The sequence below is a fragment of the Heptranchias perlo genome, chromosome 13, assembly GCF_035084215.1.
Source record: "Heptranchias perlo isolate sHepPer1 chromosome 13, sHepPer1.hap1, whole genome shotgun sequence".
Classification (NCBI taxonomy): Eukaryota; Metazoa; Chordata; class Chondrichthyes; order Hexanchiformes; family Hexanchidae; genus Heptranchias; species Heptranchias perlo.
The window spans coordinates 61,561,136-61,580,936 of record NC_090337.1 but is presented as its reverse complement, the minus strand read 5'-3'; the positions used below and the strand labels follow the sequence as shown (position 1 = coordinate 61,580,936).

The 19,801-nt window shown below is 46.2% G+C and overlaps 1 protein-coding gene across 1 annotated transcript; it reads right to left on the bottom strand.

Annotated features, from left to right (window-relative positions):
* Positions 1-531: 531 nt before the first annotated feature.
* On the bottom strand, positions 532-18,037 carry LOC137331190 (E3 ubiquitin/ISG15 ligase TRIM25-like). Its single transcript, XM_067994801.1, has 6 exons — positions 17,472-18,037; positions 17,283-17,378; positions 15,892-16,122; positions 11,468-11,493; positions 7,262-7,371; positions 532-1,177 (listed from the first exon to the last, which is right to left on the bottom strand). Exons 1-6 carry the CDS (start codon positions 18,033-18,035, stop codon positions 630-632), a joined length of 1,575 nt encoding a protein of 524 aa, XP_067850902.1. The 5' UTR covers positions 18,036-18,037; the 3' UTR covers positions 532-629.
* Positions 18,038-19,801: the final 1,764 nt, after the last annotated feature.

The window sequence follows — 19,801 nt, the reverse complement described above, 5'->3', positions numbered from 1 at the left end:
AATGGGGCATTTGGGACCTTGGTGAGCAATGGGACGAATAATATATCCTTAACCAATGAGATTAAAAGATTGAGAAATAAACAGAGGAACGATTAAGAAGGAGGGTGAATTTGATGTCAAATCGGGGACAGAAAGATAAATAAAGAGAAAGAAAGATTAGATTAAGAGAAAGAAAAAAGAGACAGAAAGGAAAAGTGAGAAAAAAATTTAAAAATTAAATATTTGACATTTTTAAAATCTCCTAAAACTATTCACAACCTGAAGGAATGAGACTCCATGCTTCTAATTGTTTACTTTCTGGGCAAGCGAGGTTGACTGGCAATCATTAACAATCATCATGTTGTTGAAAGGGTACTAACGTTGTTGATTATGAGACTTAATTTTCTGTGGCGAGTTTAATGGGCAATTAATATGCAAATGCTGCAACTTCATGAAAATCACGGGGATGTCAAGCGCAAAATGTCGATTTCACGAAGCTAACGGCGAATCGGCGCAAATCGGTCAGTAACGTGGTGATTCGCAATTCACGGGGTATTTCTTCCCAGCCAGAAGTTGCTGGCTGATTTGTTCATTAATAATGGCCTGTGTCGTTCAGGCGCTGTTATTATTACAGCAAAATCTGGCCGATTTTACTGAGATATTAGTGATACCCCACTGATGGTCAGCACTGTACCACTAGCAATCTCCAGCACTGGATAAAGAGGCTCAGTGAATGTTTGGTGGAAAGTGTGCAAGAGGGTTAGACTGTTGCCTGACACACTGTAAAAGGAGATTATTCCACAATCAAAATCCACAAACACTCCCACTGTGGTGGGGCACTCTCCAGTTAGTTTAGTTTTACTACGATTATGCAAGGCTGTAAATGAGAACATTCCTGTTTGAACACACCAGGATTTATCATTCTGTCCCAGTGAACATTCATTACCCCGTCCTTTCCGGTTGATGCTCCTGTAACAGACTCCGACCTTCCATCCCACGTTTACTCTGGGCTTCACCTCCCAATAGGAGCAGCCGTAGCTCACTCCTGCAGAGCAGAGGACCTGTCCTTTGCTGTCAAATCTGTCTGGACTGTCTGGGTATGGCTGTGTATCACAAGCTGCCAACACAGTGCTGTTACTGTCAAATAGAATGAGGGAAGGATGTGCTGTGTCTGGATCCAGAGTCGGTGTCTGTCCGTCTGTGAATGAAAGGAGACATCAAATTAAATCACTGTCACTGAATCCTGTCAGAGTGACCGACGGTTTTAAATACAGTGGGAAACAGCAGAGTAAATCACTGTCACTGAATCCTGGCAGAGTGACCGAGGGTTTTAAATTCAGTGGGAAACAGCAAAGTAAATCACTGTCACTCACTCCTGGCAGAGTATCTGAGGGTTTTAAATTCAGTGGGAGACAGCAGAGTAAATCACTGTCTCTCACTCCTGGCAGAGTAACTGAGGGTTTTAAATATGGCAGCTCCCTTTTCATGTTACAGCAATCTGTTTCCAAGTGTTTTCATGTGAATATGTACAGCTGCCATGTTGAACCCTGTGTGTACAGTGTATTGTGCTGAAAGATGAGGTGCTGTTCCTTGAGCTGTGTTGAGCTTCACTGGAGCAAAGACAAAGACAGAGACATCAGAGTAGGAGCAGGGCAGGGAATTAAAGTGACGAGTGACAGGGAGCTCAGGGCTGCACATGTGGACGGAACAGAGGCTGCTCAGCAAAGCGATCACCTAATCTGTGTTAGTCTCCCTGATGTAGAGGAGACCACACTGTGAGCAGTGGATACAGTATACTAGGTACGGTAGCATAGTGGTTATGTTACTGGGCTAGTAATCTAGAGGCCTGGACTAAAATCCAAAGTCATGAGTTCAAATCCCGCCACGGCAGCTGGCGAATTTAAATTCAATTAATTAATTAAAATTCAATTAATTAAATAAAAATCTGCAATTAAAATACTAGTATCAGTAATGATGGCCATGAAACTACCGGATTGTCGTAAAAACCCATCTGGTTCACTAATGTCCTTTAGGGAAGGAAGCCTGCCGCCCTTACCCGGTCTGTCCGATATGTGACTCCAGACCCACAGCAATGTGGTTGATTCTTAATTGCCCTCTGAAATGGCCCAGCAAGCCACTCAGTTGTAAAATCTCGCTACGAAAAGTCATAATAAGAATAAAACCGGACGGACCACCCGGCATCGGACCACTAGGCACCGGACACGACAACGGCAAAACACCAAGCCCAGTCGACCCTGCAAGGTCCTCCTTACTAACATCTGGGGACTTGTGCCAAAATTGGGAGAGCTGTCCCACAGACTAGTCAAGCAACAGCCTGACATAGCCATACTCACAGAATCATATCTTTCAGCCAACGTCCGAGACTCTTCCATCACCATCCCTGGGGATGTCCTGTCCCACCGGCAGGACAGACCCACCAGAGGTGGCGGTACAGTGATATACAGTCAGGAGGGAGTGGCCCTGGGAGTCCTCAACATTGACTCTGGACCCCATGAAATCTCATGGCATCAGGTCAAACATGGGCAAGGAAACCTCCTGCTGATTACCACCTACCGTCCTCCCTCAGCTGATGAATCAGTCCTCCTCCATGTTGAGCACCACTTGGAGGAAGCACTGAGGGTAGCAAGGGCACAAAATGTACTCTGGGTGGGGGACTTCAATGTCCATCACCAAGAGTGGCTCAGGAGCACCACTACTGACCGAGCTGGCCGAGTCCTGAAGGACATAGCTGCTGGACTGGGCCTGCGGCAGGTGGTGAGCGAACCAACACGAGGGAAAAACTTACTTGACCTCGTCCTCACCAATCTACCTGTCGCAAATGCATCTGTCCATGACAGTATTGGTAGGAGTGACCACCGCACAGTCCTCGTGGAGATGAAGTCCCGTCTTCGCACTGAGGACACCATCCAACGTGTCGTGTGGCACTACCACCGTGCTAAATGGGATAGATTCAGAACAGATCTAGCAGCTCAAAACTGGGCATCCATGAGGCGCTGTGGGCCATCAGCAGCAGCAGAATTATATTCCAGCACAATCTGTAACCTCATGGCCCGGCATATTCCTCACTCTACCATTACCAACAAGCCAGGGGATCAACCCTGGTTCAATGAGGAGTGCAGAAGAGCATGCCAGGAGCAGCACCAGGCGTACCTAAAAATGAGGTGCCAACCTGGTGAAGCTACAACTCAGGACTACATGCATGCTAAACAGCGGAAGCAACATGCTATAGACAGAGCTAAGCGATTCCACAACCAACGGATCAGATCAAAGCTCTGCAGTCCTGCCACATCCAGTCGTGAATGGTGGTGGACAATTAAACAACTAACGGGAGGAGGAGGCTCTGCAAACATCCCCATTCTCAATGATGGCGGAGTCCAGCACGTGAGTGCAAAAGACAAGGCTGAAGCGTTTGCAACCATCTTCAGCCAGAAGTGCCGAGTGGATGATCCATCTCAGCCTCCTCCCGATATCCCCACCATCACGGAAGCCAGTCTTCGGCCAATTCGATTCACTCCACGTGATATCAAGAAACGGCTGAGTGCACTGGATACAGCAAAGGCTATGGGCCCCGACAACATCCCAGCTGTAGTGCTGAAGACTTGTGCTCCAGAACTAGCTGAGCCTCTAGCCAAGCTGTTCCAGTACAGCTACAACACTGGCATCTACCCGACAATGTGGAAAATTGCCCAGGTATGTCCTGTCCACAAAAAGCAGGACAAATCCAATCCGGCCAATTACCGCCCCATCAGTCTTCTCTCAATCATCAGCAAAGTGATGGAAGGTGTCATCGACAGTGCTATCAAGCGGCACTTACTCACCAATAACCTGCTCACCGATGCTCAGTTTGGGTTCCGCCAGGACCACTCGGCTCCAGACCTCATTACAGCCTTGGTCCAAACATGGACAAAAGAGCTGAATTCCAGAGGTGAGGTGAGAGTGACTGCCCTTGACATCAAGGCAGCATTTGACCGAGTCTGGCACCAAGGAGCCCTAGTAAAATTGAAGTCAATGGGAATCAAGGGGAAAACTCTCCAGTGGCTGGAGTCATACCTAGCACAAAGGAAGATGGTAGTGGTTGTTGGAGGCCAATCATCTCAGCCCCAGGGCATTGCTGCAGGAGTTCCTCAGGACAGTGTCCTCGGCCCAACCATCTTCAGCTGCTTCATCAATGACCTTCCCTCCATCATAAGGTCAGAAATGGGGATGTTCGCTGATGACTGCACAGTTTTCAGTTCCATTCGCAACCCCTCAGATAATGAAGCAGTCCGAGCCTGCATGCAGCAAGACCTGGACAACATCCAGGCTTGGGCTGATAAGTGGCAAGTAACATTCGCGCCAGATAAGTGCCAGGCAATGACCATCTCCAACAAGAGAGAGTCTAACCACCTCCCCTTGACATTCAACAGCATTACCATCGCCGAATCCCCCACCATCAACATCCTGGGGGTCACTATTGACCAGAAACTTAACTGGACCAGCCATATAAATACTGTGGCTACGAGAGTAGGTCAGAGGCTGGGTATTCTGCGGCGAGTGACTCACCTCCTGACTCCCCAAAGCCTTTCCACCATCGACAAGGCACAAGTCAGGAGTGTGATGGAATACTCTCCACTTGCCTGGATGAGTGCAGCTCCAACAACACTCAAGAAGCTCGACACCATCCAAGATAAAGCAGCCCGCTTGATTGGCACCCCATCCACCACCCTAAACATTCACTCCCTTCACCACCGGCGCACTGTGGCTGCAGTGTGCACCATCCACAGGATGCACTGCAGCAACTCGCCAAGGCTTCTTCGACAGCACCTCCCAAACCCGCGACCTCTACCACCTAGAAGGACAAGAGCAGCAGGCGCATGGAAACAACACCACCTGCACGTTCCCCTCCAAGTCACACACCATCCCGACTTGGAAATATATCGCTCTTCCTTCATCGTCGCTGGGTCAAAATCCTGGAACTCCCTTCCTAACAGCACTGTGGGAGAACCGTCACCACACGGACTGCAGCGGTTCAAGAAGGCGGCTCACCACCACCTTCTCGAGGGCAATTAGGGATGGGCAATAAATGCCGGCCTTGCCAGCGACGCCCACATCCTGTGAACGAATAAAAAAAAAGGTTGGAGCAAATACATGTAAATTGCTGTCACACCTGGAAGGAGTATTTGGGGGCCTGGACAGTTGTGTGGGAGGAGGTCAATGAACAGGTGTTGCATCTCCTGCTTTTCCATGGGAAGCTGCCAGGGGAAGGGGAGCAGGTGGTAGGGGTGATGGAGGAGTGATGCAGGGTGTCATGGAGGGAATGGTCTCTTCGGAATCCTAGGAAGGGATGGGAGGGAAAGGTGTGTTTGGTGGTGGGATCATGTTGGAGATGGTGGAAATGGCTCAAAATTTCACCTAAATGAATTTTGGTGGGATCAGTGATGGAGGTTCTGGGCAGACGCATCCTGGCACTTAATCAGGGATGCACCTGTCATGCATTGGAATTTTTTGTGCCATTTTTCCTCAGGAAGAATTTGGGAAAAGAGTTATTTTTAAAAGTCGGGGGTTTGAAGCAAAGTGCATTTCGGAAAAAAGCACCTGGATGGATGGTATACACATGCTCGATATTGAAGTAGTTTTCACCAAAGTCTATCAATAATAAGCAAGTTATTATATCGTCTGCAAAATCAGTAAACACCTCACACCCACTACATTGGGACTTTTCCAAATAGAAGTTAACCTCTCCTTTCCTCCCTTGCTTTCTACCTTTGCTTAAAATCTCTGCTGACTAGGCTACTCACAAACTCCATTCAAAAACCAGGCAGCTAATTATGAACTCTGATTTTAAACCTGTGCTCTATAGGAAAGAAAGATTAGTGTTACTTTAAATTTGAAAGCTTTACAGTTCAGTAGCATTATTGCTTTTCATATAGTTTCATTATGAACCTTTTAAGAAAATAATTTCATTTTTTTAATCGACCATCAAGCCATTTCAGTTTTTTTATAAACATTTGTATTAGGAGGGTAACAAGTTCTACAAAATACTGATGTCGGCATGCTAATATTCAGGATTATTAACACCACATAAATCACCAAGTATAGGTGTCCGATGCCCAGCAGGGGTTGTCTAGTGGTCCTTCCCATCCACCCATGAACACAGGAAGGATAGATTTTGCTCTTCATCGTCTGGGCAGTGATCTGGCAGAGCGGATTGCCTGCCCTTTATAGAAACTGCTCGATTTTCATTCTGCCAGATTACCTCCCAGGCGATGAGGATGAAAATCTACCCCATGGAGTTACAAACAGCGACAGAAAATAAATTCACAGTCAGATCTGGCACAAGTTGCAAAGCCAATCAGGTTTTCAAACTGAATGCTGCAAGGTCAAGCTTTGGCTAGATTCAGGAGGAGAATGCAGGAGGGTAGTTATTTTGTTTAAGTCAAGCGAGTTGAAGCACTGAATGGGGAAACATAACGTATTGATTATTTTGTATTATTCCATGAACACAAGTTCCACTGATTGAATCAAGTAGTCTGTTCATAACTGTTGCTCTGCATGTTCACTTGCTGTGCAATAAAGCAGTTTAACGATTCATATCTGGCCTCATCTCACCAGGTGCTTCATCGTTCCGCCTTCAAAAAGTTTGGAGAGGCACATGGGGACAAATATGAAAGACAGGAATATCCAGTTTAGATCACAAGGGGGGTCTTATTGTTACCCGCATGGTTACACTATCTTGTAGTTAGACATGGGGCAGTAAAGGCACACTTCGAAACATAACGACGCTCAGAACACTTCCACGGGTGACCAGCGAATATCGAAAACAAAACCCTAAAGTTGTAACTAGCACATCAATTTATTTTTAAAATATTTGTCACTAAGATATTGAGTTATAAGTAGCACAGAACACAAGTGAGGGAGAGCAAGTGCAGGTGGAATTGCAGGTCGATGGGCCAGTTTGGGGGCTCCTTTGGCTGCTGAGCCCAGGGTATTAGCCCACATGATCTCCAAACATATCTTTCCAAATCCCATTTCAACACAGCACCCTGATTGAAGTAAAGCGGCTGCTGTGGGGATGTGTAATGTAATGGGAACTATTCAAACATCTTACCAGGCCTGATTAATGGCCATCACTAACCAATATGGTTCATGGTGGGTCTGTCAGTGTTAATTACTGTTTCAACTTTCTTACTGTTGGGTTTCTCCCCCTGATCTGTGACCTCTCTGCTCTAATAAGTAAAGCCATCCTCAATAAGATTCGTATTCATTCATGGGGGTTACTTACAGAGTCTAATCATCTCTCCTCGGTCCCTCAGCACTTTCTCCTGCTCCACAGGATACTTTATCAGCTCGGCAATTTTTGGTTTATCCAAAGGTTCAACCAAATTGTTCATTCTAGAGGAATAATATAGATTGCAGGGATCACAGAAAGCTTAGATACGACATGTAGATTTAACCTTGGGACCTGGGTCTGGGTCTGGTCCCTCAGTAACTCAGACAACATGGAGTAATCTATGGGATAGTCATTTTCAGTGTAATGCTGATATTTGATCCATGTGTTTATTTTTAGAGGTGCAGTACGGTCCAGTAACTTTTCGAATCAGTGTGCACAGATTTACAGGTGTAATCAGCTGTGCTCCAGTTCACGCAGAGAGGTATGGAACATACTTTAGTGATGGAGGATAAACCCAGAAATCAGATTAAAACAAGCGTCTATCTCTGGGAATTTTATAAAAATGGAGAAGGTGACATAGACTTTTCGGCCCCGTTGACTGGGGCACATCAACGAGGGGAGACTTTTGGCCGCCATGGAGTTGCTCCCCTGACTCTGGGCCGAAGCTCCAGCCTTGAGGTTATTTGAATAGAGATGGTGGTCTCCATCGTCTCCATCAGGGGGTCCCACTGAACTGAGAGGTGGGGGTTTTTGCTGAGGCAGGTGGCCTATTGCAGCATAAGGCAGCTGTCGGTAAAATGGAAATTCCTTTTTTTTAATACTTTACACCTACCTCCTAGACCCTGTGCATAGCTGTTGTCTGAGAGGGATTACACAGAGCCTCGGTGGGAAAAACACTTGGGGTCCCTTCACTAACCTTTGAACTATGGTGCCTGGACCTAAAAGGTGCCTCTTGCATCCAGTACTCCAATGATGTGAATTCTGGGAAATATGTTCGTGGATATATGTCTCTCAAATGCCTTTCATTCATAAGCCCACCCATTATATACATATGAACATACAAATTAAGAGCAGGTGTAGGCCATTCGGCCCCTTGAGCCTGCTCTGCCATTTGATAAGATCATGGCTGATTGTGACCTCAACCCTACTTTCCCGTCTACCTACTATAACCTTTGACTCCCTTGTTAATCAGGAATCTATCTAACTCAGCCTTAATAATATTCAATGACCCTGCCTCCACCGCTCTCTGGGGAAGGGTGTTCCACAGACTCACAACACTCTGAGAGAAAAAATTTCTCCTCATCTCCGTCTTAAATAGGAGACCCCTTATTTTTAAACTGAGGCCCCAAGTTCTAATCTCTCACACAAGAGGAAACATTCTCTCAGCATCTACCCCTTCAAGTCCCGTCAGGATCTTATATGTTTCAATAAGATCACCTCTCATTCTTCTAAACTCCAATGTATACAGGCCCAACTTGTCCAACCTTTCCTCATAAGATAACCCCCTCATCCCAGGAATCAGTCGAGTGAACTTTCTCAGAACCGCCTCTAAAGCAATTATGTCCTTTCTTAAATAAGGAGGCCAAAACTGCACACAGTATTCTAGATGTGGTCTCACCAATGCCCTGTACAACTGTCACAAAACATCTCTACTTTTATATTCCATTTCCCTTACAATAAATGACAACATTCCATTTGCCTTCCTAATCACTTGCTGTACTTTTTGTGATTTATGTACTAGGACACCCAGATTCCTCTGTACCTCAGAGTTCTACAATCTCTCTCCATTTAAATAATATACTGCTTTTCTATTCCTCCTGCCAAAGTGGACAAGTTCACATTTTCCCACATTATACTCCATCTGCCAAATTTTTGCCCACTCACTTAACCTATCTATAATCCCTTTGCAAACTCCATATGTCCTCTTCACAACTTACTTTCCTACCTGCCTTTGTGTCATCAGCAAATTTAGCAACCAAAAATTTGGTTCCTTCATCCAAGTCATTGATATAGATTGTAAATAGTTGAGGCTCAAGCATTGATCCCTGTGGCACTCCACTCGTTACATCTTGCCAACCTGAAAATTACCCATTTATGCCTACTCTCTGTTTCCTGTAAGCTAACCAATCCTTTATCCAAGTTAATATGTTACCCTCTAATCCATGAGCTCTTATTTTGTGTAGTAACCTTTGATGTGGCACCTCGTCAAAAGCCTTCTGAAAATCCAAGTACACCACATCCACAGGATCCCCTTTATCCACGTTGCTTGTTACTTTCTCAAAGAACTCTAATAAATTAGTCAAACGTGATTTCCCTTTCACAAAGCCGTGTTGACTCTGCCTGATTGCATTGAGATTTTCTAAGTGCCCTGCTATAACCTCCTTACTAATAGATTTTAGCATTTTCCCTATGACAGATGTTAAGCTAACTGGCCTGTAGTTTCCTGCTTTCTGTCTCCCTCCTTTCTTGAATAGAGGAGTTACATTCGCTATTTTCCAATCTAATGGGACCCGTCCAGATTCTAGGGAATTTTGGGAAATTAATACCAATGCATCTACTATCTCTGCAGCCACTTCTTTTAAGACCCTAGGATGAAGTTCTTCAGGACCTGGGGACTTGTCAGCTTTTAGTTCTAATACATTTTTCAGAACCCTTTCCCTGGTGATTGTAAATGTTTTAAGTTCCTTCCCCCCTTTTACCTCTTGATTCATGATTATTTCTGGCATGTTATTTGTATCCTCTACAGTGAAGATGGACGCAAAATATCTGTTCAATTCATCCGCCATTTCCATATTCTCCATTATTAATTCCCCAGACTCACTCTCTAGAGGGCCGACGCTCACTTTACTTACACTTATCCTTTTTAAATACCTGTAGAAACTCTTACTATCTGTTTTTATATTTCTAGCTAGCTTTCTCTCGTACTCTAATTTCTCCCTCCTTATTATTCTTTTAGTCATTCTTTGCTGTTTTTTATATTCTGTCCAATCTTATGACCTGCCACTAATCTTCGCGGAATTGTATGCTTTTTCTTTCATTATGATACTATCTTTAACTTCCTTAGTTAGCACAGATGGTGCGTCCTTCCCCTCGAGTCTTTCTTTCTCACTGGAATGAATCTTTGCTGAGTGTTATGAACTATCTCACTGCATATCTACTGACGTATCCCTTGACCTAAGTACCCAGTTCACTTTAGCCAGCTCTGTCTTCATGCCCTCATAATTGCCCTTATTTAAGTTTAAAACACTAGTCTTAGACTTACTCTTCTCTCCCTCAAACTGAATGTGAAATTCAATCATATTGTGATCACTGCTACCTAGAGGCTCCTTTACAATGAGGTCATTAATTAATCCTGTCTCATTACACATTACCAGATCTAGAACAGCCTGCTCTCTGGTTGGCTCTAGAATGTGCTGCTCTAAGAAACTGTCCCAAAAGCATTCTATGAACTCATCTTCCAGGCTACCTTTGCCAATCAGATTCTTCCAATCTATATGTAGATTAAAATCACCCATGATTATTGCTGTTCCTTTCTCACAAGCCCCCATTATTTCTTCCTGTATACCCTGTCCTACAGTGTGGTTACTGTTAGGGGGCCTATAAACTACTCCCACAAGTGACTTCTTGCCTTTACTATTTCTTATCTCTACCCAAACTGATTCTACATCTTGGTCTTTAAAACTAATCATTTCTCTCGATCATACTCATGTCATCCTTAATTAACAGAGCTACCCCTCCACCTTTTCCTAGCTTCCTGTCCTTCCAAAATGTCAAGTACCCTTGAATATTCAGGTTCCAGCCTTTGTCATCTTGCAGTCATGTCTCTGTAATAGCTATCAGATCATACATATATGTCCACCACCAGGCCCGGGCACTGTTAAATGGAGGGGCGGCGCAAAGAAACAGCAATGTAGTGGATCGTATCCCCTCCCACCTACCCCTGTTCTACTGGAACATTGAGCAGCTGTTGGGTGGAAAGTCTTCGCCCAGTTGTCCAGTGTTTGACAAACTTTTCACATACTGTCAACTGAATGATATGAAGCTGGTTTTCACTTACCCGGCTGTAATCGACTGAAATCTCAGTAATAAAATAAACCGAGAAAACTGGGGTCAGATAGAATACGCAGAATGTGCACCAGAGAATGAGATTTAGCAGTGTTATAGAAAAACCATTATAGAGGACACATCATGCATGCCCAAGTTAATTGGATATTTTTTGAGGGAATCATAGAGTTGTATATAGAAATTTTCAGAAGGCATTTGATTTTTAAAAATTTGGAGAGTGGGAATCTCAGCTGCCCCAGGGATGCCCAAGACCTGCCTGATGCAATTTTCAGGTGGGCCTGTAAATGGGCGAGCAGCACGCCCTCCTGTTTCCAGCGGGAAGCTGATTAGATAAGAGAACCAGGATCCTACGCCAGTTGTAAGAACCTTCCCAACCATTTGTTCCAGGCGGTGAGCAGCCTAACAAGCGGTCCTTTAAAGGGACTGTTGGAGGCCGCTCTAGAACAGGCCCACAAATTTTGATGTCTCCTGGTTCTACCAAAATATTGCCCGTCGAAGCAGCCCATTGCCTGTAGAAGCAGCCCGTTGCCGGTAGAAGCAGCCCGTTGCCGGTAGAAGCAGCCCGTTGCCGGTAGAAGCAGCCCGTTGCCGGTAGAAGCAGCCCGTTGCCAATCTCCTTCCCGTGCCACTCACCACTCCCAGCACTGACCCTGTGGACTCTGCCAGCAGACCAGCTATCACCGCCTCTCCGCATCTCCCTCCAGAATGTCCCTTCACTTATGAACAAGGCCTTTGACACCCATGAGCTGATTGTGGATGATTGCTTCGATTTCATGGCCTTGATGGAAACTTAGCTGATGGGTGATGACACATTCGCTCTTAATGAAGCCGCCTCGCCTGGCTATACCTTTCACCACTTACCCCACCCAGACTGTCGCAGTGGCAGTGTTGTCCTTATCACCAAATTACACCTTGGTCTGTCCCCTTACTCCTCTGGCACCTTCTCTTCCTTTGAGCATCTAACCTTGTTCTGCCCCTCTCGTCGCTCCTTTAAAATCCTCATTGTCTACGGCCCACCCATGTACCATGCCATGTTTCTCACCTAGGTATCTTCACTGCTTTCCTCCCTCAGCCTCTGCACCGAGCAACTTCTCATCCTCGGTGACCTTGGCTCATCATGCCCTCTCTCCTGTGAGTTCACTGTCCTCCTATCCTTCCTTAAGCTCTCTCTCCATTTAAACTCCCCTACCTGTATTCACGGCCACTCTCGACCTTGCCATCTCACGTGGTCTCTCTACTCCCATTGTGTTAATCACAGATAAGGCCATCTCTAATCACTTCCTTATGTCCCTCTCCATTCACATCCCCCTTCCCCTTCCCAACCCACTTCCTTCAGTGTCTGTCCCTGGAAAATGCTCTTCCCCAAGTCACTTACAACGGCATTTTCAAATTCCCATCTGTCTAGCCTTTGGCCTTCCATTCACCACGACATTTCTGGAGCTCCATCACACCCTCACCTCCATCTTTGATACCCTTGTCCCCATTAAAACCATTTCTCTCTCTCACTCCGGTCATTCCCCCTGGTACGGCCTCTACCTTCGCTTCCTGAAGTCCAAGGGACACAGACTTGATCGTTTATGGTGGACAACTGGTTTAGCCATTAATCACCACATGTGGCTGGATCTCATAAAACACTACTGGGTCCTGCTCTCCTCTGCCAAAACTGATGACTGTTCCAGGATCATCCTGGAATGCAAAGATAACCCCTGGCTTCTCTCTTCCACTAAAATATATCTTCTTAAACGCCTCTCCCCTGTCCCCTCTACCCTCACCTCCAACAAAAAGTGCGAGAAGCTCATGGATTTCTTTATCACTAAGTTGGGACCATCCATTCAGCTGCCTCTGCCGCTTCCCTCCCTTCCCCTAGCCCACCAAGCCAAACTTCCCCTAAGATTCCCCCCCTGCCCTTAGCCCTAAACTCGCATCTTTCTCGAGTTTCTCTCTTATCTCCCCTCATGCCCTCTCCGAGCTCATTTTGTCCATGAGATCCGCCTTTTGCTACCTTGACCCTATTCCCACCAAACTGCTGACCACCCAACTTCCCTTCCTGGCCCCTATGTTAGCTGATGTTGTTAACAGTTCCCTCTCCTCTGGTACTGTCCCCTTCAAATCTGCCTTCAGCTCCCCACTCCACAAAAAACCCAGCCCTGACCGCTCTGTCCTTGCAAACTACCGCCCCATCTCCACTCTCCCTTTCTTCTCCAAAGTCCTTGAACATGTTGTCGCCTCCTAAATCCGTGCCCATCTTTCCCAAAACTCCATGTTTGAATCCCTCCAATCAGGTTTCCGCCCCTGCCACAGTACTGAAACGGTCCTTATAAAGTCACAAATGACATCCTATGTGACTGTGACCGTGGTAAACTATCCCTCCTCATCCTTCTCGATCTGTCTGCAGCCTTTGACATGGTTGATCACACCATCCTCCTCCAATGCCTCCCCTCTGTCATCCAGCTGGGTCAGACTGCCCCCCATCCCCCCCAATTCCATTCCTATCTATTCAGTCATAGCCACAGAATCAGTTGCAATGGCCTCTCTTCCCACTTCCGCACTGTTATCACTGGAGCCCCCCAAGGATCCATCCTTGGCCCCCTCCTTTTTCTCATCTACACGCTGCCCCTTGGCGACATAATCCGAAAACACAATGTCAGGTTCCACATGTATGCTGACAACACTCAGCTCTACCTCACCACCAACTCTCTCGACCCCTCCACTGACTTTGATTTGTCACACTGCTTTTCCGACATCCAGCACTGGATGAGCAAAAATTTCCTCCAACTAAATATTGGCAAGACCATTGTCTTCGTTAGCCGTCACAAACTCCATTCCCTAGCCACTGACTCCATCCCTCCCCCTGGCCCCCTGAGGCTGAAGCAGACTGTTCGTAACCTTGGCATCCTTTTTGACACTGAGATGAGCTTCCAACCCCATATCCGTGCCATCACCAAGACCGCCTACGTCCACCTCCATGACAATGCCCATCGCTACCCTTGCCTCATCTGCTGCTCAATCCCTTTTTTAAAAATTCGTTCACGGGATGTGGGCGTCGCTGGCGAGGCCAGCATTTATTGCCCATCCCTAATTGCCCTCGAGAAGGTGGTGGTGAGCCGCCTTCTTGAACTGCTGCAGTCCGTGTGGTGACGGTTCTCCCACAGTGCTGTTAGGAAGGGAGTTCCAGGATTTTGACCCAGCGACAATGAAGGAACGGCGATATATTTCCAAGTCGGGATGGTGTGTGACTTGGAGGGGAACGTGCAGGTGGTGTTATTCCCATGTGCCTGCTGCTCTTGTCCTACTAGGTGGTAGAGGTCGCGGGTTTGGGAGGTGCTGTCGAAGAAGCCTTGGCGAGTTGCTGCAGTGCATCCTGTGGATGGTGCACACTGCAGCCACAGTGCACCGGTGGTGAAGGGAGTGAATGTTTCGGGTGGTGGATGGGGTGCCAATCAAGCGGGCTGCTTTATCTTGGATGGTGTCGAGCTTCTTGAGTGTTGTTGGAGCTGCACTCATCCAGGCAAGTGGAGAGTATTCCATCACACTCCTGACTTGTGCCTTGTAGATGGTGGAAAGGCTTTGGGGAGTCAGGAGGTGAGTCACTCGCCGCAGAATACCCAGCCTCTGACCTGCTCTCATAGCCACAGTATTTATATGGCTGGTTCAGTTAAGTTTCTGGTCAATGGTGACCCCCAGGATGTTGATGGTGGGGGATTTGGTGATGGTAATGCCGTTGAATGTCAAGGGGAGGTGGTTGGACTCTCTCTTGTTGGAGATGGTCATTGCCTGGCCTTTGTTACTTCTCGACTTGACTATTCCAATGCTCTCCTGGCTGGCCTCCCATCTTCCACCCTCCATAAACTTGAGCTCTTCCAAATCTCTGCTGCCCGTATCCTAACTCACACCAAGTCTTGTTCACCAATCACCCTTGTACTCGCTGACCTACATTGGCTCCCGGTCTGGCAACGCCTTGATTTAAAAATTCTCATCCTTGTTTTCAAATCCCTCCATGGCCTCACTCCTCCCTATCTCTGTAACCTCCTCCAGCCCTACAACCCTCAGATCTCTGCACTCCTCCAATTTTGGCCTCTTGCACATCCCCGATTTTAATCAACCCAACACTGGCAGCCGTGCCTTCAGCTGCTTAGGCCTTAAGCTCTGGAATTCCCGCCCTAAACCTCTCTACCTCTCCCTCCTCCTTTAAGATGCTCCTTAAAACCTACCTCTTTGACCAAGCTTTTGGTCGCCTGACCTAATATCTCTTTATGTGGCTTGATGTCAAATTTTGTTTGCTATCGCTCCTGTGAAGCACCTTCTGACCTTTTACTACGTTAAAGGCGCTATACAAATGCAAGTTGTTGTTGTTGTAGAAGCAGCCAATTGCTGGTCGAAACAGGCCATGGCCAACAGAGGCAGCCCATTGCCAATAGAAGCAGCCCATTGCCGGTAGATACAGCCCATTGCCAATAGAAGCAGCCCATTGCCGGTAGAAGCAGCCCATGGCCAATAGAAGCAGCCCATTGCCGGTAGATACAGCCCATTGCCAATAGAAGCAGCCCATTGCTGGTAGAAGCAGCCCATGGCCAATAGAAGCAGCCCATGGCCAATAGAAGCAGCCCATCGCCAATAGAAGCAGCCCATCGCCAATAGAAGCAGCCCATTGCCGGTAGAAGCAGTCCATTCATTACCTTTATAAACAGGACATCTTCATTTATTGACAGGTTATTTAGGTCAGTCAAAGATTTCTCAAACTCTTTCACTTTATTCTGCAGCTTGAGAATTCTGGCATCAATCACTGCTGTCACACGGCTCTGCTCTCTGTTCAGCTGTTTTAAAACTTTATTCTCTTCATCTTCAATCTGCTGCCTGCGAGCTTTATACTTCTCCTCAATGCTTCTTTTTGTTTTCTTCATCATCTCCTTCAGAAGGAAAGTTTTAGTAATATATACAGTACAGATCCTGTCAGTCTACACACACCACACTATCTTCATCAGATATATCCCATCACTGCGGTTGTGTCATTAAATGGAGAGAAAGTACAGCCAATGGAGGATTCAAAGAATGGATCGTCTGCGGTGAGACCGACAGGGTTAGACACTGTCCTGTCACCTCGAGAACTTTCCAATCCAGCCCAGACTGATGGGCTGATGGTCTTCTTTCCCTGCCCACTGTAAGAGCCCAACTTGAAATATAATTTGGGGCAGCTTCAGCCCAAGTCCTCATGGGCGTGAGCCTACCGCATCGAACTACATTTCATTCAGTAAAGTATTTTGTAGCCCCTCTTTGACTAAGGTTTTGGTCTCCCCTCTTAATATCTCCGCCTTTGACTTGGTGTCCATTATTTCCTTACACCTGTGTAAAGTGGCTTGGGACATTTCTCTATGTTAAGGACACTATATAAATGCAAGTTGTTGTAGTTGTTGAATTTGGAGAGCTGCTGCCCCGTTCCTACCTGAAAACAGGGACAATAATCATCAAAGCTGTGGATGAGCAGAAAATAGAAAATATTCTGAAAATACTTCCTCCAACTATTCACAAGGGAAGAACATGAGCAACATGCCCTCTCCAGACAAAGATATCCCAAATAAAATCAGTGACTTGGTTATAAATGAGATGGAAGTCCTGGACAGGCTAAATGGACTCAATACAAATGAATCCCCAGGGGCAGATTGTATTTATCCCAGAATTGTGAGAGAGACTAGAGAGGAGATTTGTGAGGCTCTGACAACGATTATGAAAGACTCACTACACCCTGAAGAGGTAACAGTAGATTGGAAACAGGCTAATGTGGTGCCCATATTCAAAAACGATGACAAAACAGACACAGGAAACTATAGGCCCATTAGTCTTGCTTCCATTCCATGTAAAATATTATCAGGAGTAAACTTGAAGATCATCGGTACAATAACCTATTCTGGGAACTAGCTTTAGTAAGGGTAGAATGGGCGAGGGAGGAGATGGCGCCCAGAGGGGTATCACAGGGAGGGGTGAATGTAATAGGAAACTTTTTATACAGCTAAAGCTAAAGAATTCAGTAATTTTACAGAAGCTTATTTCATGCTGCAGATTTCAAGCTTACCAAAGTATTTTCCTTTTCTTTCTGAAGATTTTCCAGAGTTCCTTGCACAGTGATGGTGTTAATCCTCACCTTCACTCGCTGATAATCCAAATTATTCTAATGGGGAGCAGCAGAGATAGAGTCATTCCAAGTTGTTGCACTTTATATATTGAATTAAACTCAGATACATTTTCACGAATGCACACATACCTTCAGCTCCTTCACTGCTTCATTGATGCTGATTAGGTTGTGACCCTTGTGGTCTCCTACTAAAGCACAGAGACTGCAGACGCAGACCTCATCGTCCTTACAGTAAACCTTCAGAAGCTCTTGGTGCTCTATGCATTTTTCACCAGCCACATTGACGATGGGATCCACAAGAGGGCAGCTTTTAAATGCCATGTTTACTTGATGTGGTTTGAGGTGTATGGAGCACATCGATATTTTACATTTCAGGCAGGTTTTAACAGCAGGACGCTGCTTCTTGGTGCAGTAGCTGCAGGGAACCACATCCTGGGACAGACCCAGGCCCTTGTATTTCTGAACTATGTTTGCTAGTTGAAAGTTCTTCTCTAAGCGGGGCCTCACCTTGAAACTTGCTCGACACTGTGGGCAGGAGTAACTGCCAGAAACGGGCTCTTTCCACAGTTTTTCAACGCAGGCTCGGCAGAAGCTGTGGTTACAGGTGAGTATCACCGGATCAATGTAAATCTGCAGGCAGATGGAACAGGTTAGTTCTTCCTCCAGAGAGTCCTGCTGAGAAGCTGCAGCCATGTTTCGACTGAAAGGAAATGAATATGAAAGTGGAGGTATTTACGCAGCAAAGTATAACAGGGTGGGTCACCAACAAATTTGGATTCAGCTACATTAACTTAACGTCAGATGAGTGAATGTGTCAAACTCGTAAAGCTAATAAATAACAAGTTAAATGCTGATCGAACCCCCACAAGAAACTGAAAACTCAAAAATATTCTTGAATGAAGATAAGTTAGATTGAAAGCAGTGGATTGTGAACTTGACCTAATTTAAACTGTTGTAAACAATTTTACAACACCAAGTTATAGTCCAACGATTTTATTTTTAATCCCACAAGCTTTCGGGGGCTTTCCCCTTCCTCAGGCGGAGGAAGGGGAAAGCCCCCGAAAGCTTGTGGGATTAAAAATAAAATCGTTGGACTATAACTTGGTGTTGTAAAATTGTTTACAATTGTTAACCCCAGTCCATCACCGGCATCTCCACATCATAATTTAAACTGCAGGTGGAATGATTATGATTTTGTTCACTTTTATTGCAATATGATAAAAGTGCAGAATGGAGCAGTGACAGGTTTAGTAATTAACTGAATGGGGATGCGAATGGAAGGCATGAGATTTGTTATCGAGGGTTTGGGGAATATAACACCCTTCAAAATTGTGATCTTCGACATCCGATTCTGTGCGTTTTTTGCTATTTTGGAGCGGACTGTAATTGCAATCCTGGCAATTCCACAAATGCTGCATCGGGATTAATGAAACAAAGCCTGTTAATGGCATCAAAACCAGGGAACATCCTCCTATCTCAAAAAGGTGTTCGCAAGCAGTCTTGAAGAAATTAACCTACATATAATCATACAAGAGATATGTACCAATGAATCCAAGTAATGGTCCATGTGGTCTCCTGGGCTATTTTCGATCGCCTAGAAGGATCGGAGAGGAATTTTCCAGATTTTCTCCCCCTAGTTGATGCATTTTGGTAGGACAGAATGAGGAGAGGCAATATAAAGTGAATGGTACAATTTTAAAGGCGTTCCAGGAACAGAGAGACCTGGGGGTTCACGTAAACAAATCTTTGAAGGTCGCAGGACAAGTTGAGAAGGCTGCTAAAAAAGCTTATGTGATCCTTGGCTTTATCAACAGAGGCATAGGGGTCGATATTAACATCCCATGAGGTGTGGGAGAGGGTGGGGGGGGGGTTAAAAATTGAAAATGAGCAGGAATGCTCCCCCGACCCCTCAAGCAAAATATCTGCTGATCATGGACTGTCCTCGCTGTACAATTGGCTAAACACAACTTCCCCCCACACCCCCGCTATCCAAGCCACAATCTGTTCCCCCCTCCCTCTTGCTTGCCATGCTCCAGCACTCCCCACCAATCCCCGATCTCGAGCGGCCTCTCCTGCAATTGGCAGCCCCCCCACCCTCCAAGGCTGGATCTGTCGATCCCTCCTGATTGCTGGGCTCCAACCACCCCTCCCACCAAGCCCTGATCTGTCCCTCCCTCCTTCTCGATTGCTGGGTTCTGACTCCCCTCCACCCACAACCACCAATCCCCAATCTTTCTCGATTGCCGGAGACCGTCCCCAACGGTCACCTGCTGTGGCCTTTTACCACTGGTTTTCTCACCCGGCAGCCGACCAGCCTGTCCATCTGGCCGCCTGCCTTGCGGAAACGGAATTAAAAATGATAATGTGGTCCTGCCGTTAAATTCAGCAGGACCTCCACGTTCCTGATATTTACTGGTTTACCCCTCACAATCGCGTACCCCGGCACCCTCCCCGCCTCC